Source organism: Leptodactylus fuscus, chromosome 3 (assembly GCF_031893055.1).
Source record: "Leptodactylus fuscus isolate aLepFus1 chromosome 3, aLepFus1.hap2, whole genome shotgun sequence".
Taxonomy (NCBI): Eukaryota; Metazoa; Chordata; class Amphibia; order Anura; family Leptodactylidae; genus Leptodactylus; species Leptodactylus fuscus.
In genome coordinates, this window is record NC_134267.1 from 118,880,602 (window position 1) to 118,908,052 (window position 27,451).

Here is a 27,451-nt window from a genome sequence, read left to right on the forward strand (position 1 = left end):
GCTGCAGTGCTTACTGACCATCTTTAATAGGTGGAAACTATATAAAACAGACCATGCCCTTTATAGTCTATGCAATGATGAGCCTTCCTCAGAAAATAACTCCTGAATTGGATTATACTGAGATACTCCTCTGCTTTCAGAGCTTGAATTGCAAAGACGTTTTGCATAAATGCAAGAAAATTTTTATGTAAAATACAAATATAGTGTATGGTACATTACAAGACATAACAATTTGCTGCTTAAAACATATTCCTATGGTCTACTCTTTAGGGTACAGCCAAGAATCCACAATTCTGGATTACTTGGGTGATAACATGACACTGTCTACTTAGCATATTCCTATGCCATATATGAGATGGGGGTGGATGTGTTACCATACTGCTGAGATGAAAAGGGTTGCTTAATACTAACAAGATTATTGTCTTGAACAATGGGCGTGTATGACAGCATGTGACCATTGAATCTAGTGTAAATAGCAAACCTTTGCCAACTTATGAATGATCTGTTTGTAAGGAAAAAATATTTATTGTAGTTCAACGTGCACATGCTTTTCCCGCAAACTATACATTTCGTGTGTAAATTGCTGTCTCTTTCCTTTCCTGCCTGTTGTAACCTGCAGGGTTTTGATGGAAGCCTTGACACTCCATAATGAACAATGCAATACATTTTGTGATCTGTGTAGCGTGCCACGTACAGTACACCTTTATTGTTCCGATCTATTAGTTTCTATAAAATAAATGGAACGGAGGTTCCTTCAGTTATACGTTATCCATGATTTACACCACAAGGAACTAAACATATGCAATATTGTTTCATGTTGTTATTCTAGCCTCTTAATAACATTTTAGCGTTCTATTTCATTCCTTTTTACAAGTGGAGAAACCTATATGTAAAATGGTGGATGTTGTTGTTTTTCAGCACAGGCGTAAATGGCACCTACACAGGAGCATTGTAATATTGAGGATTTCACCTGCTGTCATTCTTCTTCTCAATAAAAGCAATTAAGAGAGACATATTCATTAGTCAATATTTGTAGCTATGAAGAAAGAGCAATGAGGGCAATGTATAGGGGTAGTACATGTTGCCATGGAAACCTGGTCCATAGATATCTCTGTTCTTTAGCACTTAAACTGCGAAAACCTTCTTCTTTTTTCAGGCTTTGTCACACAATGAATGTATCTGAGTAGCACGGTCTTGTTCAGCATTTGACTACTAATAATGGACTCTTATTCTTCTGCTGAATAGCTGTTGCCAATATCAATATAATGTTGATGTGCCAGGGGATTGAAACCCACTAGCTCATACTGTTAATGCTTACTAGCAAGCCTCCTGTGATGTCATCATCATTACTCATCTCCGTGTCTTGAAGATGCTAAGACAGCATATTCACTTCTCTGCGGGGCTTATGGCTGGAGATGCACAGTGTCTGCAGTCTCATGTTTGCAATGTTAAAAAAAACATCTAATGCGCTTACAGACTTGGAAAAAGCTCAAATAAAGCCGTTTTCCGTATATATCCATGGGAATGCACCCAATATATAGCTGGAATAGTTTCCTTGAAATGGAAAGCATTGTGCAGACTGGTATGTCAACCCTTCTGGTTAATGTTAGGTATGATTGGGCAGTTTTTAATGCCTGACACAATAGAAGGTAAAGAAGCACAATCAGCAGCAATGAAGGAGAGCATATCTATCAGTGCCATGACTTGACAGAGCAGAGAGTATAAATGATAGTGTCACTGAGTGCTGCACAAGGTAGCATGGGAATTCCACTTCAGTAAATTACATTACTAAGACAGACCCAACGGCATTGTATCCGAATGAGCACAGGAAAGAAAAGGTTGTCAGCATAAAGCTGAAGATATTACAGAACAACTGGCTTCAGGCTTAGATCGCTCTGTGTTTTTGTTCTGTTTTAGAAAAATCCATATGCTGTATAGCACAGTTTGTGTGTGCATCTATATGTGTGACAGCATTGTTTGAGCATGAGTGATAGTGACAATTTAAATGGTATAACATGTCTGTCATTCCAGAAGTAAGCCGAATCATAGTCTAGAATAAACATGAAGAATATATAATAACACCAGTGTAGAACAACAATATAATAACTAGAGATGAGCGAACAGTGAAATATTCGAGATTCGATATTTGTTTCGAATAGCCCCTCAATATTCGACTATTCGAACGATTATCGAACCCCATTATAGTCTATGGGGAAAAATGCTTCCTTTCAGGGGAAGGCACACTTTGACTCAGGAGACTCACCAAGTCCACTATGACACCCCAGGAAATGATGCCAACACCCTGGAATGCAACTGGGACAGCAGGGGAAGCATGCCTGGGGTCATCTAACATGCCCAAGTACCTGCATTACGCCACTATCTCTTCAGGATCCCTGTCAGCTTGCGATATGCGGGAGATGACTTTTTCCCATAGGAATGCATTGACCAGCGTTGATTGGCCGAATGCCATACAGAGTACAGCATTCGGCGAATGAACGCTGGTTCTGCCGGAGGAGGCGGAGTCTAAGATCGGTCCACAGCAGTCTCCATTGTGGTCCGATCTTATATGTAGCAGTGTTGAGCGCACAGCTCTGCTACACGTGACATGTAGCAGAGCTGGCCGTGCGCTGGCAGAGCTGGCCGTGCACTGAGCTCTGCTACACCCGAGATGTAGCAGAACTGAGTGTGCGCTGAGATCTGCTACACTAGAGATGTAGCAGAGCTGAGTGTGCGCTGAGCTCTGCTACACCAGAGATGTAGCAGAGCTGAGTGCTGGAGGAGGCGGAGTCTAAGATCAGTTCACAGTCCGATCTCAGATGTAGCAGTGTTGAGCACACAGCTCTACTACACCTGAGATGTAGCAGAGCTGGCCGTGAAAACCCTTTTAGTAGCTTAACTAAAAGGGTTTTCTGAGCTAAAATTACCATTCTAGGGATAGCTCATCAATACAAGATCCATGGAGGGCCAACATCCAACACCCCTATGGATCAGCATTACACTGGGAATGGATCATGAAGCAGACAGCTCTATTTCTTGTGTAGTGGCCATGCCAGGTACTGAAGATCAACTCCGAATAGGTTTAATGGGCCCTAAACTGCAGTGACTTAGTTCCACCACTACACAGAAAACTGCATTGTCTGTTTTCTGCACTATATATCTGCTTCTGAGAACAGCTAATTGATCAGGGTTAACCCATTAACTGCCATGATCCTCAATTGGGGATCGGGTACTTTAAACCGCCTACGAACACCATCAGTCATTAAGGAATAGAGACAGGACATTCTTGTGCTCCAGCAGGATGTCGCCCATGATGGGAAACCTAAACTCATCATGTGCATGCATTGCCTTGCGCACATGAGGTCATTTTCACGGTGCATCAGAACATCAAGATCACACTGCATCGAACGCACCGAAATGGAGAAGCAGAAGAAATGTGCAATGTGCAAGAAAAATGCAAAGAAACAATGTCCTACATGCAATGTCGGGCTGCACATGCAATGCTTTCAAATATAGTATCAAAACTAGACCGTATGTGCCATGATCCCATTTGGGGATCAGACTAAAATTGAAAATTTTAAGAAAGGTGATTATGAAATTCAAAATACATGTTTTTATTACTATTGGGATGTAGACAGATATAAATAATGCAAAAATTGTTGAAAATTCTTTTGGCAGTTAATGGGTTAAGAGAAATAGGACTGCCACTAGTCTAAATTAGTGACCTATCTTTATGATATGTTATTAATTAATATTTTTATACATTTAATGTCGTCTAGGTATTAATATCCCTTTTTTCTATGGCAGAGATTTCCAAATTTTGGGCTGAGTTCACATGGGGTATTTTGGTCGGGAATTTAAGGCCATATCCGCCTCAAAATCCTAATAAAAAAGACAGCTCCCATTGAAATGAATGGGAGCCGGTCAGTTCTTTTTTTCCTGGAGTCGTTTGTTCCGGCTCCTGGAAAAAAGAATGGACATGCTCATTCTTCAGGCCGATTCGCCTCGCGAATCCCTCTGAAGACACTCCCTCCTCCCGACTAAGCCCATTCATTGGGCCTAATCTGGAGCGGAGTGTGTGACTGGATGCCGGTGCACTGCATCGGCATCCAGTAGTGGCTACCCGTTTTTTCGTCCGGAAACTGAGGCAGCCTCCACTTCAGTTTCCGGACGAAAAAACCCCGTGTGCACTCAGCCTTACTACTACTGAGAAATCCATGAAAAATTACTCAACTCCTACGGAGAAAAGGACCTGTCGCCACTGCCACCAACAAGCTCTTTTAATCTCTTAACCTCTTCCTGCAGAGCGAATGCCATAAAATGAAGCCCATAAGAAAGTTGCATAAAAGTACTTTCTCTCCTGTTTCAACCCATTCTGATTTCTTTTTTCCGGCTTACCAGTACACTGTACAGAATAATAAATGTTACTATCATGAAGAACAATTTGTCCTGTAAACATATGGCTCTGTGAACGGAAAAATAAAAAAGTAATTGTGTTTGGAATTGGGGAGTCAAAAGCAAAAATCAAAAATTGCAAAATGTCTCCTGTGGGAAGGGGTTAATAGCATCCTCCCCACTGATTTCAGTGCATTTGGAGCAGATAGTACATCTATTTTCTGTCTGATATGTTAAATAGACTTTATATTGTCAGCAGAAGCAGACAAGGGGGCTTGACACAGGACTCGCTACTGATTGGAGATTTTAGTCATGACTGCTCCTGTCTGGCACTACCCACTTGACATTAGAGAGTCTACTTAGAATACTGAGCCAAGTTGAGAAATTTGTTCCCCTCTGCGAGCAATACGAACTGCAAAATAAAATAAATAAATAAATAAATAAATAATAATAATTGTAAAAGGAACTTTGATGATGTCACAGTTATGTCACCAATGACTTGCAGGGTGCTGCTTGTACAATACCTCTGTGTATTCTGTGCAGGGATGTCTTAGGGGAAGAACATTGAGTTCATAGTGTGGGAAGTATCAGTGTATCAAAGTTGAGTGTGTGAAGGGAAATGTGGATGTAACAGAGCTGATTGTGTGTGGAACATGTGGCATGAAGGCAGCAGAGATGAGTGTATGGAGAGAGCAGGCTGTATACAGGACAGACAGTCATACTCAACTACCTCGGTGCTGTTGTACAATCCCGGTCCCCTTTCCCTCCTATAATTGATCATAACAATGGACTAAACAGTGGAAGTGTGAACCTATCCACTTTCTGCATCTTTAGAACTAGAAGTGTAGAAGCATTTAAAAGGTCAGAGTTATTGCACCTTCCCCAATATATGACGTCTTCTGTGGTATGTCTCTATGAAGTGTCAAATAATAAATTAAAGTTGATTTCCCATTAGCACCACATTGTATGTATATATCACTGTGGCTAGAGTACAGTGTTGTGAGAAAGCATTTCCCTCAGTGAGATGTCCTCTATGTTTAGAAACAACTACGCTTACAAAAATAAAGAAAAAAATATTTAGACACTGAACCTGAGCCATTGAAACAAAGGGTTTAGAATTATTATTACTATTTAAAAAAAACTTAGTTATTCACAGTTACTCTATCACCAGTGTAAACAAGAGATTGACCTACTAATAATTGACAAAAAGTTAATAAACCCTATGACATTTGTTTTTTTTGTTTTTTTAGAAAGTTTCTAGTCTTATTCTTTACACTGAAAATAAAATATAATTTCTAAATATAATAGGTGAACGAATAATTCTTTTGGTGGATGGAAATTCCCTTGAGGTCATGTATACGTTTCATTTTAATAATCTATACATAGTTCTGTTTTTACCCTACACAGCAGACGCTTGTGCTTCTTTGAACAAATGCAAATGTTACCGTCTGAAGCTGCTCAGGGCTGAGAGGAATTTCTGCATTCCTTTAAGCAATTTGATTGTAAATTTCCTTATGATGCATTATACAGTTTGCTGATCTGGAACTTTTTTTTTATTATTATTATTACTGTAGAGTATGAAGGCATACAACTTTTTTTTTTTTTTTTTGCAGAAATTACTGTCAGTAACTCTTTGCTAAAACCTATAGTAGCAATGATGTCTTTAGCATTTACATGAAGCTTTCACAACTGTATAAAAAGAAACTTTTGTTTTTACTAGCGAGAGGGAACAAAAAAAAAAGAAAAACCCAGACAGCAGGAACCTCAGTAGTGGGGTATGTCCCACACCAGAACAATTACTTCATTTATGTTTTGTGACATACATAGCAAGGAATTTCTAATAAAGAGATCTTTATTACAAGATCTCTGGTGACCTAAAAAGTTCCCAACTATGGTCCTGTGATATCTCCCTCTTAGCAATTGTAGTCAGTAGTCTAGAAGAAAAGTTAAAATATCTGTTATGACCTAAGATACCCTCCATAATATAAATAGTTTTGATCTGAAAGATGGTATTGTAGGTAAATCTTAATGATAGAAAATAATTTTTTAAAAAGACAAAGCAAAAAGCATGTGAAATTATGCTAAACTTCAGTTTAAGGAGGTATGCTAAACTTGAGGGTTTAGAGAGGTTGCCAAGGGACTTAAAAAGTTGTTTTAAAAATATAACAGTAAAGGAGTATTCCCATCTCCAGGACTACATTTAAACTCTTATTTACTCTACATAAATACATTGCGTTATTTGTCTTGCTATGTTTGTCAGAAACAGCTGAATATATCACCTCAGTGTTTCCAGCTCTAGTGGTTATGACTCAGTCTCTGTTCCCAGTCACCTATATTCTCCCCTTTTTTTTTTTTTTTTCTTTCTCTGAAAAGTGCTTTCAGCTGCTGAGCCCTGACAAGGGCTAGGACAGTGCTTGATCATTGCCTTTGTTATCTCTGTATGTAAATCCAGAGATCACTGTGCAGCTTAAAACAAGCACACAGTTTATCTCTTGAGTATGCTGATGACCAGAGCTGAAAACCAGGAACTGGAGGGGGGTGGTGACAGGAGGGCACCTGAAATCCTAAGATGGGAAAACCACTTTATTGAAAGTTAATAATATAGAATTATGATCCTGGAAGCATCAGTTTTGCCTTTGTTCTGTCATAGGCAGAGGGTTTACCCCTGCCTGTATAGGTGATATGATGAAGGTCTGGCTCCCTTCATTAGGTAGACTGCCACCTTCAAGCCTTTAATACAGGGAGAGAAAAGCTTTCTTCCTGGATCGAAAGTAATGCAGAAGTGGTGTCTGTTAGACTTCGCAACTGTCACTGCAAGCAACTCTCATGCTTACTTAAGCTATATTAATAAGATAAGTTAATCCTTTAATAGTCCCACAATGGAGACATTTCAGCATGTTACAGCAGCATAGTAATACAGATACAGGATAATACACAGTAATATATTACGGAAGCAGACACACATAAGCTGAGAAGAGAACATATACTAGGAGTCCATAGCAGCTAAGGAACAGAAGAAGAAAGAAGGAAGAGATCATAATCATTAGTTTTCTATGTGGAGTGATCTTTGCTTGGTCTGATGTAGATTATACAGCCTGGTCGCGGTTGGAAGGAAAGACTTGCGATAGCTCCTTCTCACACTTGGGGTGAAGCAGATGGTCACTTACAGTGATGCCAAGTCCCATCAAGGTCCCATACATGGGGTGGGATTTGTTCTCCCGCATGGAGGTCACCACGGACAGTGTCCTTCTGTCACCCACCACCTGTACTGGGTCCAGGGGGCTCCCCAGGACAGAGCTGGCTCTTCTGATCAGCCTGTCAAGTCTATTTCTGTCCCTGGTTGATATACTGCTCCCCCAGCAGGCCACACCGAAAAAGATGGCTGAAGCAACCACAGAGTTGAAAAGGCCCTAAAAAGTGCCCCCTGAACTCCACAGTCCCTCAGCCTCCTGAGCAGGTAGAGTCTGCTGTGACCCTTTCTGTGCAGCACATCCATGTGATCAGCCCAGTCTAGTTTATTATTGAGGAGCACGCCCAGATACTTATAGGTCCTGACTATCTCAATGCATGTCCCCTGGATCTCCACCGGGGTCGGAGCACTTCTCCGTTTACTAAAGTCCACCACCATCTCCTTGGTCTTCCCAGCATTAATCCTAAGGTGGTTCTGCTGGCACCATTCAACAAAATCCCGGTTTAAGTCTCTGTAATATTATTTAAAAAAACAAACAGCTAAACTGGTCTTTGACTTTCCCTCAGATAAAAAAGAGAAATAGTTGAAAATAGTGAGAGTTTGGCATTGGTGACAACTCCCTATAACTACATGTGACATTCTCCAGAGAACTATTTGCTTACATAGTTGTAACTATAGTTACATAGTTGAGGAAGATGGGTTATAGATACTGTGCAACTCACATTTTTTTCTGCTATTGTTTCAGGGAGTGTTTGGTGACCATTTTTATAATATACTTTATTAAGCTAACTTCCTTTTTATTATAAAACGGGCTTTAGCATTCTCCCTAGCAACCGTCTGAGCCGTTGCTAAGAAAAGTCCATACAGAGTTGTATTGTGACTATGCAGCGCTGAATCAATTAGCAGAGTGGGGATGGTCACTTCAAACGGCTGTATCTTTGGTTTTATACACCTTGAAACATTGTTCTGGTATCATAAGGAAGCTGAGAAAGCTGATGCCAAGATTGAAGTAGTAGCTACAACAGAGAGAACCTGAAACATCACTAGTTAAAAAAACACAGTCGGAAACTTGAACTTATGCAGTAGGTCAACCATTTTTTCTAGGAGGTATAAAACTGAAAATACAGCCATTTAAAGTGACCATCCTCTTTGATAAATGCTTCAGCTCTGCATACTGCATTGAGTACATGTGAATGGACAGTCTCCCTGCCAATGCTTAGTTAGAAGATTGCTAATGGGAACTTCACAGCCTGTTTTCAATTAAAAGGAAGTTTGATAGATTAATGGACCCCTGACACAATAGCAAATAAATAAATACATAAAATTTGAGCTACAGTTTAAGAAATTTAGGTGAAAATGCTTCTCGTTGTCCGTGTTATTTATTGTTCTGTTATTATCTATTAAAAATTCTTGCAAATTAAACTTCTGCCTCTAAGCCTAAATTAATCTGTAACTTCCTTCCTCCTGGAGATGGACGATAGCCCATATAGACACGGTGGTCTTGACTTCTACAGTAGAATTGTCTTCGCATTCTCTGTGACCTGGGCAGAGGTCATTATGAAGACAGAGGAGTAATAAATAATAATAAGTAGTAATAAGTAGATAAGATGTGAAATCACCTATTGTGACATCTACGTATACATTATGATACTTGTGATCTTCAGTCTACGAATAAGAGCAGAAATTCATAACCTACAGAAAACAGGACATCTCAGTATATTATTTTATGTAGTGACTCTCAGCAGCAGCTTTTTTAAGGATTTTTTTAAAATATAGACAATAAACATATACAAACTTTCTTTAAAAATAGGTTATTATCTGCCAATCATGTGATTCCCTTTAAGAGCCACTGCCCTAATATATTTCTGTTTTCAGAGTCTCACCCTTTACAAGCATGAACAAAGTGATTATAGAAAATACATTTATGTTGAAAATAAATGACTACTTTTTTAGACTGTATTAATATTCAACAATTTTGTAAATGTCCAGGAAACAATCCTTGGAACATCCCATTCAGTGATTACAAATATGGATACTTGCAGCAAACTGGTTATCATACATATGCTATGTTTTAATACTTTCCCTAGTGGATTTTTACAGGATAAATCATACACTAAATATAGTTATGTAACATGATTTCTGTACCAATTTGAGATAAATGTTTTTATGGCATAATATTGATTGTATATTTACAATAGAAAATCAACATTTTAATCTCTCAGAAATGTACAATCATAACAGTAGGTATGTATTAATATAGCGAATCCATAGCCACAGATAATACACCAATAAACTATTCTGTGTACAGTGTACTGCATATTTAGAAATTAATAGGATACTGCAATGCCATCTAGTGGTCGGTAAGGATTTTCTAACATTTTTAAAATAAACATATGTTACCCTGTTTTATTTACTATATTTTCAACACACTATATATTTTCCCTTTTACTGACCTCCATAATATACTGCCCCATTTTCTGGTCCTCATACAATATCTTGGACCTTTTTAGGCCCACACATAATAATCCCCTCTTCTTTTTACCCCCACACAGTATACTGCCCAGTGATATGTTAGTCTTAAATTGGACTGGATTGGTGCGAGGAAAAATACCACACATACTCACTTTGACTCATCTCTCCTGTGCATCAGGTATCTCCGTAGTGTCCTGTGTCTGATGTCCTCTTCAGCAAGCCATCTGAGGTCATGTGCTGTTGGGGTCACAGCTGAGTCCTGTGATAGGGCCTCAATGGTCACGTGGGGCTCACCAAGCATCCTGATATCATCAGCCTGTGATTCGGACTAAGCAGTGACCCTGGAACACGTGTCATCAGATGCAGACCTGTAGAGGACTTCAGGGAACCAAGGAGAGGTGTTGTTTTTACTTACCTTTCCTGGTCTAGCACAAGTTTGTCCGCTAACTATTCGATTACTCCAACAGGTAAGCGCCAAAGTTTTACTCACTGATTGTGCCTCTGTCTCTGCTTCCCGGTCACGGACGAGAAAAAAGCAGAGGCCATTACCTGTTGGAAATAGGTAGCGACTGAATAAAAAATATGCCGCCCATCAGTTTGTGCCAGAAGATGCCGCCTGATGGCAGGTGCAGCCCTATGAGCCACTGTAATAAATCTGGGGCATTTTAGTAAATCTCGGCCTTTGTCTTATGTTTTCCCAGCCATTACTTCTTCTATTTCTTCTTCTTCTTCTTTGACAGCAACAATGTATTGATACTCCATTCTTATAGTATCAATGAACTTGACAGCAAATTGACAGAACATATGTAAAAAAGGATTAAAACCTATAACATTTTTGATTTGCATATAAAAAAAATTGGCTTTGTATGCTGGTTGAACTCTACAAGCAAACTATTGCCACTCCTGTCAAGTTTGTTTTAGTAAATATTTGTATTCCCAGTGAAATAAGAATTCTGCATTATCTTTTCTTATAACTCTGCTTTGTGCCGTTCCTCTGTTAACCCTCCTAGAAATGTATTAATCAGTTGACAACTTGGTGTTACCATTATTCTTGTCACTTTCAGTGCTGAGTGGATAGTGTCAGGTTTTGCCAGTAGATACTACCAGCTGGCAACAGTCAGTTGTATATGTATTCATGAATTTCTAAGAGGAATAACAAAGGAACAGTACAATTTAAAATTTTGAGAAATGCTCCAGGAATATTTAATAGGAAATACAATTATTTACTGAAACAGACAGTGGAGACAGAGAATATCAAATTTATATATGTGATTATAGTTTAATTTCTCTAAATTATTTTACAATTATTGAGACAGTACTAAAATTTTCTGTACATTTTATCCCATTATACAACATATTCATTATTGTATTAAGCTCAGGAGACTATCACCTTGCATGTTTTAAAGTAGAAATTTTCTGTATCTTTCTTAGATATTTTACCAGAAGTTTCATATGAATGGGTATACATAAATGCAGTCCATAGGTACATAGTGACCCTGCCACATCTCTAACGTAAAGTGGCCAGCATTATGTGTCATGTGCTGCCAGTCCCCTTTCCAGCACAAGTTTGCCAAGAGGAGCATATTATATTGTGTGGGACCACTGTGGCTTATACTGGTAGGGATATGAACGGAATATTATACTGTGTGGGGCTGAAAGAGTGGCTGAGCCTTGATAAGGGCTAGAGAAGTTCCTTGATCAGCTCCTCTGTAATCTGTGAATGTAAATCCAGAGAGAACCGTTTGCAGTATAATCTCCAGAGTATGCTGGTGGCCTCAAAGCTAACCTGCCCACCAATTTATCACTGAAACCAGGAAGTGAGTGATAAGGCAAAATGAAGAACAGGTGAAATCCTAACGCTGGAAAATCCCTTTAACATTCACCATGCATTTAACATTTAGCATACATTTTGGGCCCTTGTACATGACCAAATCCCATCCATGGAAAACAGTTTGTGTGTGGGCTGTATTTCCAAAACTGAACTTGGTTATGTGCATAAGAGTCACTACTAGTCAGTTATGATGCAATGGGCTCCCGAACAGCCCAGTTGTTACAGCAATGAACTGACATAACGCTATCAGTTCATTACTGTAGAGCTTGGGCTGGATCGGGAGTAACACTTATGCACACAGCCCAGTTTTGCCCACAGATGAGACTCCAGTCGTTGAAAGGGCCTTTAATTTATCATATAACATGACATAAAGCTCTCATTTTTAGACTACCAAGTATAGCTATTATACAGAATTTTAAAAGGTGTTCACTTGTGAACATACAAGTAAACTGCTTTGGAATTGGTTTGCATAGTCTCAAACAGTGCACAATATATTGGTCAGTTAGCATAACTACAACGAGACCTAAATGCCAATTGTTTGGACAGATTAAAAAACACATGTATGAAATGTTTCTTCTGAATAATTGTTGTACACTAGTTATACCTGCTATCATGGCATTCATACAAGTCATAGAAACGGAATGAGAAAGCGCTCCATGGCCGTGTGTTTTTTGCAGCCTTTTAAGAGACAGGCAGTGACAGAGAAAAGCATGACATAGCAATTCTCGGCAGCTCTCTAACCTTTAAAATGCTAACACAGCCGTAATGTGTAATTACAGAAATCAGTGTGAGAATTGTTGCACTGTATAATTATCTTTTCCTGAAACTTTATTGCTGAATGAATTATTAATCCAAATCAGTGTTGTATAGAATTTCCAGGAACAAAGAAAAATAGTCTATAATTAAATCGCATCGGTTTTATTTTCGTGCTCGTGTTTTACTGTGCTGTAATTGATAATTAATTGGTAAAAGTGTGTAGGAGTTTCAGGTGGGTGGCATCTGCAGGTTTTTCATGCGCTGCAATCAGAACAGTGTAAATAGCTTTGAGTTTTGTTGCCATTGCTTGGCATCTTAACATACCCATTATGGCCCTACTGCTGCTTATTTATGTCATAAGACCGGCTTGCCTTCTGCTACTCATATGTAACGCTGGTTATCTGTCAAAGATAAAAAACATAGAAGATGGCAAAATGAGATTGGTGTCCATCCAGGAATGAAGACATATCCAAAATTATTGTTCTTACAGACAAAACGTGATTTGATTTATTTGTTTTATTTTTTTGTTTTGTGTTTTTTTTTTCTTTTTTTAAACTGTAACTACAGCTTTTCGGATAAGAAAATAAGAAATACAGAAGATATGTTAAAGCAGATCTCCAGATACCTCTTATTGCTTACATATATTTCACAGTTATATGATATGTTAACCTGTAAATGTATTTAGTTGCTTATGGTTTATAATAATTCCGTCATAGGGATTGGTTCCTTGTAATCTGTTTTTTTGTGTGAAAAAATGAAGCCATAATGTAAGCCAGAGGTGCACAACCTTTTGTGGACAGCCACATTGTTAGAAGGTGCCACTCCCAAAGGCCACAATATGGTGCCACATCCAGAGGCCACTGTACCGTTATAGTATATGTTATAGTATATGCTAAGTGGATGGAGGTTTCCTGCTACTTGATTCCAGTGCATGCATAAGCGTGGCTTTCTTTATTGTAGTTCATGTATTGGAACCAGCCAAATGTTTCATATCCCCCATATATCGCAATGAGGAGCACCACATTACTAGACAACAATCTTTTCCTTCTTTGTAGTACTGAGTAGAGAGGAGCCCTAAATATTCGAGTCACACCCATTTTTTTCCATGAGCCATGCCCTGGAGTAAGGTGTATCCTATTCCTCACAGGAAGAGAGATAATCAAGCCAATTTGTAACTAGCTGGTTTCAACCCAAATTTTGCAAAAGTTTCAGCTTTTCACGAAAGTAGTAGTAGCTGGAGACGTTACCATGCTGACGTCTTAGGGAGCGTTCACACTACCGTCGGTGTCCGACGGCTAGTGTCTGCTGCTAATATCCGTTCAAAATCTTGCACGGGCATTAGCAGCGGACACTAGCTGTGTCTGTGACATTTTTCGTTCATTTAAATGGAGATTGGGTGCGTTGTTATACACTCCGTGCCTGTCCTTAAGTGTCCTTTCCTAAAGATGTCCGAGTTTTCAAGCGGACCGAAAAACCTGACATGTAGGTTTTTTCTGTCCGCTTGAAAAGTCGGACATCTTTAGGAACGGACACTTAAGGACAGGCACGGAATGTATAACAACGCACCCAATCTCCATTTAAATAAACGAAAAATGTCACAGACACAGCTAGTGTCCGCTGCTAATGTCCGTGCAAGATTTTGAACGAACATTAGCAGCGGACACTACCTGTCGGACACCAACGGTAGTGTGAACGCTCCCGGAGTCTGCATATAACATACCATGGGCAGTTCAGATAGAATTGCTGTTTGCTGAGCGCTTTTATCAGTCACTGTTGTGTTATCATTCGCTTCTTGGCCTTTTGGCTAAGATCAAATGTAGTATCTGTTCTTATAAGTGGTTAGTAATTACTTCCATCACTGGGAGTAGTGACCCACTCTGGGAGGGGAGATTACACACACCAAATGGAGACTAGAAGCAAGACCATAATCCCCAACTCTTTTTAGGCTTTCTCAGAGGGTTAGAGAGGTTGGGGGCCTACTCTTCACAAAGAGTTTGCAATAAAATGCATCCTTGGGCATTTTTTCATTGTGGCACCTCTGTTTTTGGCCCATGAGTAATTGAAGATGTGTACTCGCGCTTTGAAAAAAAAAATAAAAAATAAAAAAAAATCAGTCATTGCATGATCTAAAGCAATTTCAGGTACATTGCTAGTGGAAAAACAACACCACACCAACATTGCAAAAGAACTATAGAATTATAGGAGAATAGTCTGAAGCATAGTTAACTAACTTAGATTTAATTCATTTTAGACCCAGTGCTATTTACGGTTTTACACGTACACTGGCCAGGTCACCCTTTCACTGCCAGTAGTGTCATATTTTTTCAAGACCCCCAATACAGCAGTGTTAGCTTTGCCTCTGACCACAGAGTGTATTACATTGTTATTTTTTTTTTAAATAGTATTTTAAACAATACAGATAAACTGCCAATATTTATCCATGCAAAAGTTCAAGCCAACTCTCGCAATGAGTTTTAGTCTAATACGTTTTGACCAGGTCAACTTTGTAATGTTAAATTTCATCATCTTAAGGTTTTTTTTGCAACAGTGTTTTTTGTTAAACCATACAAAAAAAAACCTGGCATGAACACTACAAAATTTCAAGCTGATTTACCCAGTGTGTTCTAGTCTAATAACCATTTGTCAGGTTACCCTTTTAAAGGGGTTGGTCAGGCAAAAATGGACAACCCTTTTAACATTTAAATCAGCCAGGGGCAGTGAAAAAAAAGTCATCCTGCGCATCCCGGTTCTTCTGCTCCTATGGCATCTCCTGGGTCCACTTCTGGAGGTCCGAGCAACCGCTGATTGGCCTCAACAGTCATATTGACCGCTAAGGCCAATCAGCGGCCTCAGTTGACTTCAGGAAGAGGACCCGTAATGTCACAGTTAATGATATTGCAGGCCCTTCACTGTTTGGCCTCAGCGCACCTCCAAAGGACGCCGCCAGAGCAGAAGAAGAACCTGGATGCACGGGAATCCTCCGGAGCAAAGGGGATAGGTTTATTTTTTTCACTTCCCGAGCTGATTTAATCGTGATATTGATCTCGTGTTAAAGTGGTATTAAATCCCTTCATTGCACATGAACTTGGGGTGGTTTACTGCGGTCTGGCCAAAGTCATATCGAAAGTACTAAAATATGCAAAGGGAGTTGCTTGAAACTATTATTAGTAATATACTTTATGTAGCACAGCATCATTTACTCACGCATCTTGGTTCTTTCCCAATGGAGATCACTTGTTTATTTCCCTATGACAAGCACACATCCTACAGTCAATAAAAAGTCTGTAGTACTACTGTTTCTAGGCATATAGAGTGCAGTATTCAGGGACTAAAGCTAGACTATTTGATAGCTATGGAGCTACCAACACGTAACCTTTTTACAGAGTTTACCAATTTATCTGAGTTTTTCTATAATACCCTTATAATATAACACTCTGAAGGTGTCCATACATCTTCAATAGCTGTCACTTGCTTGAAAGAATGCACTGTTCCAGTCACCGGTCTTTTTTATTTGAACATTATTGAAGGGATTGTCCTGTTTCTGCAAATAAATGTTATTGCTTGAATACTGAAAAGTTATACAATTTCCGATATACTTTCTGTATCAGTTCCAAACGTTTTCTAGATCTCTGCGGGCTGTCATCATGTTGCCTACAATAGATGAAAAATCAGTTTATGGTCATGATGGACTGTACATCGTATGTCTAAGTATTGATTTTTATCCACTGGAAGTATACAATGAAGCACAGATCTAAAAAACATGAGGAATTGATACGGAAAGTATATTGGAAAATTGCGGAACTTCTCAGTATACAAACATTTGCTGAAGCTGGACAACACCTTTAACCCCTTTCAGAACCATGACATAATGACTGAGGCCTGGTTCACATCTGCGTCAGTAATCCAATCCAGGAGTCCACATGGGGACCCCCAAACGGACTACTGAACACATTGTCAAGCGGTGTGCAGCAAAAGCACACGGACCCCATAGATTATAATGGGATCTATGTGTTTTTCGCATGGTCTCCGCACGAGTCATGGAAAGTAGATCGTGAAGAACTTTCCTGTCCGCATGACTCGTGTGGAGACCGTGTGGAAAGCACACGGACCCCATTATAGTCTATTGGGTCCGTGTGCTTTCACTGCACACCACTTGTCAATGCGATCAGTAGTCCGTTTGGGAAGGAGGGTTCCCATGCGGACTCCACGAATGGATTACCAACGCAGATGTGAACCAGGCCTTAGCTGAGTGGGTGAAAATAAGAGTGGGTGTCAGCTGTAAGAATCAGGTGTAACCCAGACCCAGGTGTAACACCCACAGCCGATGCAAAGCTCCATGCACCCAACGGTCCACCCCCCACCCCCACTTCGTACAGCTAATGTTTATTTGTCATCCTGCGTTTACAGTACTGTATGCATGTGCATAGGCTGACAGCCGTTATATACTTCAATACTTCAGTACTGAGGTGTACAATACTGAACCAGTGATCAGAAAATGTCCTATATTCATTAAAAAATGAATACACCCCCCCCACACACACACACACAAACACAGTAAAACACACCTTTTTTCTATTTATAAAAAAAATATAAAAACACAAAACATAGTATAAAACAGCACACATTTTGTATCGCCATGTCTGCAACAAACTGTACAATAAAAGTAAACAATTAGTTAACCTGCACAGTAAACACTTAAGAAAAGAAAAATGGAAAAATCCACCTACGGAAATATCGTTGGTTTCCCTATAGGTATAATTGAAGCAGAAAGTCTGCACAGGAAACCTCTGTGAACTTTCTGTACAAAGCGCTGCGGGAAGAACCGTGATGCAGCTTTTTTGCTGTGTGACACCACGTGGGGCCTTAACCTAAGGCAGTTTTTGGCTTTGTCCTAAAGGGGTAATGGGTTTCCTTTCTCATGTTACCTGCACTATTTGAACGTCCTCACTTGTCTTTTATCTAATTATGACGACCGTAATCCTCATACAAGACTAGGCACCCTTAATACAAATGGCCCCAGACTACCTCATAAAGCCACATATAACTATTGTCAGCATGTCAAGCGGTCATAGTACAATTCAACAAGGTTCTTCTTTGTTGTTAGCACAAATTGCTTGGTAGTTCTCTTTGCTTGCATGCCAATTTAATATAAATCTGGTTAAATATGCATATTAAGAGCATAAATCATGTATATGAATTTAATTTTCTCAAATAAAATGAAAGCTTGGTTGCTGTAAAACATGATGAAACAGTTGGAACTTGAGGCGATCTAGCATTAAATTAAAATAAAATTTACTTTTTGTTTAATTGCATGCCAACTGTGTTACGTCTCAGGCATTAAATAAAATATATTTGCTGACTCTTTCTGTTTCCTAAATGGTAGCTTTTAAGTTTTACTATTTGGGTTATTTAGCAGACTTTTGAAATATCCTGTTTTTAACACTAGAAACTAAAATCTGCATCTACTTTACTTCACAATTACTGAAGGCATACCTTTTAGCTGACACAAGCAATGCAGCGTAACAATACAAAAATACATTCAAAGTAAACATATTGGTATGTAGTCTACTAGAAAATAAAATTAATATTAAAAGGGGTTGTCCTGTTTCCGACCAATTTAGAGAGACAGATTTTATTGTTTCTATAATAAAAGGTTATCCAATTTTCCTACATACTGTTTTGTATCAATTCCTGATGGTTTTTTAGACCACTTCTTACTGTCATTCATTCTGTTTACCTTCACTGGATAACAATCAGCCCATGGTCATGTGATATACAGTCCATGGTCATGTGATATACAGTCCATGGTCATGTGATATACACGCAGGTGCACAACTCGTTATAGTCATGGCACATCAATCAGACATCTGCCTGGTAATCAGCTGTGCACCTGTGTGCTCATCACATGACCATGGACTGTATCACATGACCATGGACCGATTTTTATCCACTGAAAGTAAGCAGAATGAATGACAACAAGCAGAGACCTAGAAAACCGTGAGGAATTGATACAGAAAGTATCTAGAAAAGTGTATAACTTTTAATTATATAAACAATATTATTTGTCTCTCAATACTGGTCTGAAACTGGACCTTTAACAATGGTTGATCTTTATCTTAATAATAATAATAATAATAATAATAATAATAATAATAATAATAATTAATTAGATTTGCTGACAGTTTTTGCAAGATCAGCTCGGGAATGTGTATTCTCTGTATTAATTATTATGGGTTTGAATAATTAATTTGTACTTTATTTCTGTATTTTTATCTTTTTAATCTTCTATATGCAATTAACATGTACTTGTCAACACTGTCTTCATGTATCAGACATGCCACAAAATATTTTTTGCATGAGTCACGCCCATTTTCACAAGGCTTGTATCATAACAATCTATTATTATATGTCTCCTATCATCAACTTTATATCTTATCTGTGAATCACCCATTTTCTCAGATGATATAAGCAGAATTTTGAGGTGAGGCAATAGCACATAAAACATGCAGCACCTTGGGTGAAGTGCAGGGATCTCTCAATTCTTTGAGTCATACTAGATGATTTCACCACTGATCCTGCTCACCAGTACAGTGGAGGCTCTGGTCTGAGAAATCCCTCGTGAAGTACAAACCTTTTTATTGTCCCCTCTGCCTGGAGATGTATAATACTGAGAGCTGAATGTGGCTGCCAAATAAACATATTTAAAAAAGAGATGCAGGAATAAAGAGAGATTGTGCCCTATTTAGATTCTATTGCTCAGGGAAAGATCATGAGTACTGTCCCACAGCCGCAGCATCAGTCAGATCACACATCAAATAAATACTGTACAGAGTAGAACTGGGTCAAGTATAATGACATCGTTTGGCACCAGGGCAGAGGGTCATTTTATGACAACTCATCTGGGAGACCTTAAAGTTTGTTAGTAGTATAAGGACATTTTCACTTGACTGCGATGTCACTTTTTTGCATATGTCTTTGTAGTGGTATCCACATATAAGCCAGTCACACACTATCTGGGTAGCCAGGCGAGGAGTTATAGTAACAACTGAGCAAACTTTGCTATACTTTTTTTGTAATTCCCAAACAACTAAATGTGAGCTACAGAAACAGGAACACAATGAGTTACAAAGTTTCTGTAACATTGGAGCTCCAGAATCCGTATAATTTGCTGTGCTATGCTGTACCTGTAACCCTATTCACTTCTATAAGATTTCTGGAAACATTGTAGCACCGTCGTCTTGGCTGTTTCTGTAACTTCTGGACACCACATAGAGACAGATTGTGCTGGAGACCCTTATTGGATTAGGTGTGGTTCCCAGAGGTGAGGCATGCATCCATTAAAATATGTGATAAATATCTAATAGAACCCACACCTATCGTACCAGAGCTGTCAACATGGAAGACCACTTTACCAAGTGATACTGAATCTATTGGTTGAGGCAGAAATGGTGTATGGCTTATATAAAAGGGTGTGTTTAAATACATTTAGGCATGCTATATCATCATCTGAGACCATATGATTTCCTACCCTATACTAGTTTTTAACTGAATTAGGCAAGTGTCACACTACCATTGTTTTCCTATTGGTCTGATCAATGGATCAGATTAATGGACCTTTAAAGCTTGCTACAGTACATTTACATCTTTTGTGATACTGTGATCTTAAAATAAACAGCCTTTTTGGCTATAAAAAATAAAGCACAATTTTAATTTTATTTCATTAAGCAAAATCCTTTGCCTACATCTATCAATGTTTCAAAATTTAAAGCGTAACAAAACTTTCATCCAAATTTTGATTTTCTTGTAGTATTTATGTCTTTAATACATTTTGTAATGTACTTTTGTTAACACATTTTGTGTCTTTTCTGTGAAATCCTCTATCTCCTTATTCTTTCCCTGGCTTTATTCTATCCCTGCCTCTTACTGAGTAACTGTATATAGAGTACCGGCTTAGAGTATGGGCTGTATAAAATCACTGCAGAGAAAATGAGGAAAGGGGAGGGTCACTTCAAACCCTCTTTTGTTATAAAAGAGGGGGTTCTTTTCTTTCATATGACATGAAGGTTGCAGTGCTATCTATATTATTTCCAGAGATATTACTGTAGGGAATGGGGCCAAATCTGATTCTTGCACTAGCCGGGCCAGAAATTCAGAGGCTCAGATGGGCACTACAGTCAATAACTGGCCTCAGCTATCCAATGTTGGGTACTGGTAGCATCACTGCTTTGTCATTGGTATCTGATCTGATCTGGCAAGACCTGGAAAACCGGGACATACTGCCCAAAAAGACTTTGGGGGTTAATGAGTATCACTTTTTTTTTTTTGCCTCTTCCTCTTTCCCCCCAGGTTGCCCTGTTATCCTGGAAACCCATTTCAACATTCCTGTAAAGTATTTCTTCCCAAAAAATTATTGCAAATACCCATGTTTTGTTATACACATGTTTATTTCCTTTGTGTGTATTGGAACAACACGAAAAGAGAACTTAAAAAAAATGGACATATTGTCACACAAAACTACAAAAACAGGCTGGACAAAATTACTGACACCCTCAACTTAATATTTGGCTGCACACCCTTTGGAAAAAATAACTGAAATCAATCGCTTCTTGTAACCATGAACAAGCTTCTTACACCTCTCAACTGGAATTTTAGACAACTCTTCTTTAGCAAATTGCTCCAGGTCTCTCATATTTGAAGGGCGCTTTCTTCTAACAGCAATTTTAAGATCTCTCCATATGTATTCATTGGGATTTAGATCCAGATTCATTGCTGGTCACTTCAGAATTCGCCAGTGCTATGTTTCCATCCATTTCTGGGTGCTTTATGAAATATGTTTGGGGTCATTGTCATGCTGGAAGACCTATGACCTAATACGCAAACCCAGATTTCTGACACTGGGCCCTACATTGAGTTCCAAAATCTTTTGGTAATCTTCAGATTTCATGAGGCCTTGCACAAAGTCAAGGCACCCAGTGCCAGAGGCAGAAAAACAACCCCAAAACATCTTTGAGCCACCATCATATTTCACTGTTTGTACTGTGTTCTTTTCCTTGTAGGCCTCATTTCATTTTCGGTAAACAATAGAATTATATGTTTTACCAAAAAGCACTATCTTGTTCTCTTCTGTCCTCAAGATCTTTTAACAGAAGGGTTTTTGCTTACTTACATACATTTTGGCAAACTGCAGTCTAGTTTTTATGTCTCTGTGTGGCACTCATAGGCACAAAATGCAAAGATCTCCTTTTTATCTGGTTTCAGGTGTGATTTTTATATTGCCCACACCTGTTACTTGCCACAGGTGAGTTTGAATGACCCTCACTTTCTTGAAACAAAGTTATTTACCATTTTGAAAAGATGCCAACAATTTTGTCCAGCTCATTTTCAGATTTTTGTGTGAAATTATGTCCAATTTGCCTTTTTTTTCTTAGTTTTTTTTTTTGTGTTGTTCCAATACAAAGGAAAAAAATGTGTATAACAAGACATGTGTAACTGCAATAATTTTCTGGAAGAAATACTTCATTATCTGGAAAAATTTCAGGGATACAAACACTTACAGCCATTACTAGAATTATCCATTGTTGTTAACAAAAATGCAATAAATAATGTCAACTCTCCTTAAGATTCAGAGAGTTAAATACACAAATCCAGTACATCTCAGTATGCCAGTAGTGAAATGTGAGATACCCAAAAACTATGTCATATTACAGAAGAACTTTACAACTTAATATATGAGAATTTGCTACGGTAGATAGTAGTTTTAAAAAGATAAAGATTCTCCCATTAGTTTGGTAAATTTGACTGTTTTATCATCACAATTATATTAATATATATATAAAGTCATCAAATTTATATAACGTGTTGTTGCGTAAACATATTCATTTACTGTGTCTATTTACTTTTTTAGGGTCTGAACGGAATGTCTGCAGATGATAAGACTGAATCTCCCATGTACGTGTATGAGTCAACTGTACATTGTACCAATATTCTTCAGTGCCTCAATGACCAATGGAAACAAGACATTCTCTGTGATGTCACTTTAGTTGTGGAAGGAAAGGAGTTTCGAGCCCATCGAGCAGTGCTGGCTGCATGCAGTGAGTACTTCCTGCAAGTGCTGGTTGGGCCAACAGAACATGGATTGGTAGTCAGCTTGCCAGAAGAGGTATGTTGTAATATCTTTTTTTACTTTTCGGTTAATACAGTGATAGCTATAAAGAAGAAAATGTTTGTTTTTGTACCGTGTTAGCCAGTGGGTATGTAATATAAAAACAAAAAACTTGAGAGTCTTCAGTAGATGATTCATTTTTTAATGGCTAACTCATAATCATGACAGAATATAACGTTTCAAAGCTCTTTGGCTTCTTCTTCAGATATAACTAAGAACAATTTCTGAAGGATGCATATTTATGTATAACAGGACACATAAGGATATAATTTCAGGAGGGAGGGGGGAACGAGGCTTATTAGTATATACATGTAAACAATTCACAGTTCCCATGTTCTTATCTTTATGGCTGTCTTAGTTCAGTGATTTCTATAGAATGACATGAACCCATGTGAGACATTCATTCCATTCTCCATAGTGTTAAATAGGGTCATGCTCTTGTACTCATAAATCCGTCACTCTTTCCTTGATTTAAAATTCCCTCTTAAAACCAAAATTTTCATGTCACTGGTCATATTATGATCTTCATTGCAGAAATGTTTTGGCACGGGAAGGTCCATCTTTCGTTCTCTAATTGTATGGCGTTGTGAATTAATTCTCATTCTGAGCTTCTGACCAGTCTCTCCAACATACAGATTTTCGGTTGAACATTTGGTGCACATTATTAAATACACTACATTAGGTGTGTTACAGGTGAACGTACCTGGGATTTTATATTCCAGGTTTTGCACCTTTTCTGTCTGCATGGGAATGTTCATGTGTTAGTTGGAGGTAACAGTGAGCTGCTAACAACCATATTCCTGAGGTTTGGTGGCTGTCTGTAGCACAGGAGAGGGGGGACTGGAAATATGGATTTTAGACGGTGGTCTTTTTGCGGTAGTGGATGTAATTTGCACGTGATTCCTCTCAGCGTCTCCAGGTGTGGGTTATATGTGACGACCAGGGGCACACGATTGTTTTCCTGTTTGGTACTGACACAGGAACATTCCCATGTGGACAGAAAAGGTGCAAAACCTGCCCTCACATACTGCTTGTTTCATCTTCATCATCCTTGTAGTTGACAGCAGATTTTTTCAAGAATGTCTTGGTGTGTTTGTCCATCAATCCTCCCTTCAATTATATGAACTTTGCCAGTGCCAAATGCTGAAAATCAGCCCCACGCCATGATGTTCCCACCTCCAAACTTCACGTTAGGTATAGTATTTTGGGGGTGATATGCAGTGCCTTTTGGCCTCTAAACAATGTGTGTATTATGGCAACCAAAGAGTTATAGTCTGGTCAGATGAGAACAAAATTTGTTCTCCCAGTATTTCACAGGCTTGTCAAAATGTTGTCGAGCAAACTTTAAACTCACTTGAACATGCTTTTTATTCAGCAATGGAGTCTTGTTTGGTTGTTGATTCCAGGCCTTTCTGTAGCTCTCCACAGGTGGTCCTTGGCTCTTGGACAACTCTTCTGATAATTCTTTTCAGTCCTCTATCTGGAATCTTGTGAGGAGACCTGCTCATGGCCAGTTTATGGTTAAATTATGTTTTTTCCACTTCCAGATTATGGCCCCAACAGCTCTCAGTGGGACCTTTTAGTAATTTAGAAATTATTCTGTAACCAATGCCATCAATAGGTTTTGCAACAATAAGGTTGCATAGGTCTTGAGACAGCTCACTGGTTTTACCCATCATGTGATACGTCTTTCACAAACCACCCTGTGAAGGGCTCTGTGCTTGCCCCTGCTAAGCAGTGAACTTAGAATCCGTAGAGTGCACCTTCTGTTACCAACTACGGATACCACGTGGCGACCAGGTTGAGCAGGTGAAGTAATAGGAATTCAGGCACAGAGAGACAGGAGGATGCTGCACCATAGCAGTCAAACACTTACTACAAGTTAATCAATGTTTATGGAAAAGTTTATTACTAGGAGACAATGCATCTGTAGGAAAAACTTTTTCAACTTTACAGATAAATTTTAAATAGGAAAATAGTAAATTATGACTAGATCTAGAAATACGGAAGCTGTAAACACAAATAAAATTAAAAAGTGATCACAAGCTAGGCCTTATAGAGAACATTAACCATAAGCTTACATCTGGAGTTATAGCAAACTGGCTGGAAGACATTAATCTCAAAATATCTATTTCGGACAGCAAAGACTGTCCAATCCAAAAAATCCAATCCTTGTAAACAAATGATGTAAAAGTTTAGATTTAAATTTCAAAAGTCAGCAAGAGTATGATGATTTTGACTTGAAAATATTAGGCAGAATTGTCATATCCACTTACCACCCCTACAAGTGGCATAAGGGCTATGCTCACCACTAGTATGTGCTGCCAAAGTTTCCACTTGATATGGTACTAAACCACAAAAATAATCAGCACCACAGAATTTATGATGGTAAATATGACATGTGTAGCTGTTTGTTATCCTTGTTATCAACATGTCAATAAAATAGAGAAAACACATTATGCTATTTTCACATTAGCATCACTTATAATGGGGTCGGTTGGGTGTCCATCATTAACTGAAACTGGCGGAGGAAAAGGTCCTCCATGCAGGACTTTCTCTCATGATTTTTGGCGGACATTGTAACAGTTTCCACCTGAAACTCCGCAAAGATGTGAATGTAGTCTTAGGAAGTAGTTTTTAGCTTGCAAAATAAATATTTCACAGGGTATCTTTGAATTGTGCCCTGGACAAAGACTTACGGGTTTCTGAAGTGAAATAAAGTGGTGTAGTCCGTAAGTTTTTCCGATCAGAAACATCCCCTTTAGGAAAGGATCTACCACATTGATCTACTACAAGCACCACTGACAAAATCCCATATATCAGCCAGCCAAATATTGATGACTACCTGCTAGCCATTCTGGCTTACAGAGGGGAGAGAGTGTGAGATCTTTTTCATGAAATTGTAACAGGGCATATAAAACCAGGGATGTTTTTATGAAACATCCCCATTTTAGCAATTAAAGGGTATGCCTTATTGTTTATATGGAAATCATAGAAGAGGCTTCTACTTAGGACAACTTTCCATTAGCAGAATGGAGAGCTATTCTGTGCAAGCAGCTCCCATTCTAGAGGTCATATAGGGGCCTACTTGTCCTGGAGTTCATCTAAATGTCCATTTATTCAGATTTACTTTTTTAATTTGCAGTTACTTATAGACTGAGAAGTATCCATTACATTTATGAATATGTAGAGATTGGTGAGCTTTTACTTTATAGATAACCTTATCTGAAGTTTGCTTATTTTAATCTGGATTTAACACATGACTGCTGCCTAGAACATGAGATTACTGGCTAGGGCGCCTTGCATTCAGTAAAGAATGTTGGTATTATTAAGGTATTTGTACTTGGCCAACAGGAAAAGTAAACTACGCGATTGTGTCAAGTCTAAGAACAACTTAAGGAGGCAGTGTTCAGAATGGGGAGAAAAAAAACCCGCTACTCTGAAACAGAAGAGTAGTAAATTATAAACTTTAATCTGTTGTGGGTTTATAAAATAAAATCTCTAGAGATTTATCTGTAACCCTCTGCTTTTTTTTATAACCATGAAACTTCCTTTACTGATAATATTGTGTAAAGTATTTCTGAATGTGAAGAAGATGACCAATATAGTACAGTAACGTTTTTGCATAGGCCACCGATGGCAACCACTTATTAATAGGTCCTATCAGTATGCCATTAAAGGGCTTCTCTGGTTTCTAACATTAATGGCCTATCCTTAGAACAGGCCTTCAATATTAGATCTGACTCCGAAACCCCTATAGATCAGCATTAATGTTTGCTGGATACCAAGTTTATATTTCTTTATATTATAGTTTTTTAATTCACATTTTATCCCCTTTTAACCCCACAAAAATCTTGTGAAAAAAATGTTTTTCTTAAAGTCTCCATATTCTGACACCAGTAACTCCTTTATATTTCTGTGTATGGGGATGCAAAGCGTGTCTTTTCTTGCAGGGCCAGGTGGACTTTTTAGTATACCGTAAGGGAAATTTTCTAGACTAGGCGTTTCGGACACAGGGATACCTAATGTATATGTGTTTCACGGTAATTTTCTACTTTTTTATGTATTTTACAGAGAAAGGGGTGATGAATTTTTAATACTTATAATATATGTATGTAGATTTTTTTGCATGAAAGGGTTTATTGAAGTTTTTCATAAGAACAGAAAACAAGTCAAACAAAATATGAAAAAGAGGCGATACATGGGAGGGCCAGGGGGAGAGGGGAAAAATGGGGACAACAGGCAAAATCAGGGGTGGGGGAGAAGAAGAGGAGAAACTGGAGGGGAAACAACAAAGGCTCTGTCATAGTAGAGTCAAACAGTATATTCAAGAACAAAAGCAAAGTAAATATACATTGTCAATGAAATAGGCGAGAAAGCAGAAAAAGGAAGAAAAGGATGGTTACGAAGACATAAAAGGGAAGGCAGACTGAAACTCAGCAAAGTAATAGAAGTGGTTCCACAGGATTCACGTTTGTTGGTGGGCTCTATCATCCTGTTTTAATTCCACAAGCAAGTTTTCCATACTTTGTATGCATAGGATCTCCTAAAGGCAGGACAACAGCGAGGGAGGTGCCGGGGACTTCTACAGCCTATGGATAGCGGATCTCACTGCTACTTATAGAAAGCCTAGTAGTTTACGGGTGTG

The 27,451-nt window shown here is 38.6% G+C and overlaps 1 protein-coding gene and 1 pseudogene across 2 annotated transcripts in view; both read left to right on the forward strand.

The window, feature by feature from the left end:
* The window catches only part of BACH2 (BACH transcriptional regulator 2), a 225,611-nt gene that overhangs the window by 139,705 nt on the left and 58,455 nt on the right, over window positions 1-27,451 (forward strand). For both annotated transcript variants that reach the window (XM_075268187.1, XM_075268186.1), the window contains one exon: window positions 22,546-22,800. In XM_075268187.1, coding sequence (XP_075124288.1) covers window positions 22,546-22,800 — 255 coding nt within the window. The remainder of the gene's footprint in view (window positions 1-22,545; window positions 22,801-27,451) is intronic.
* Window positions 14,426-14,518, forward strand: LOC142198738 (U2 spliceosomal RNA; annotated as a pseudogene).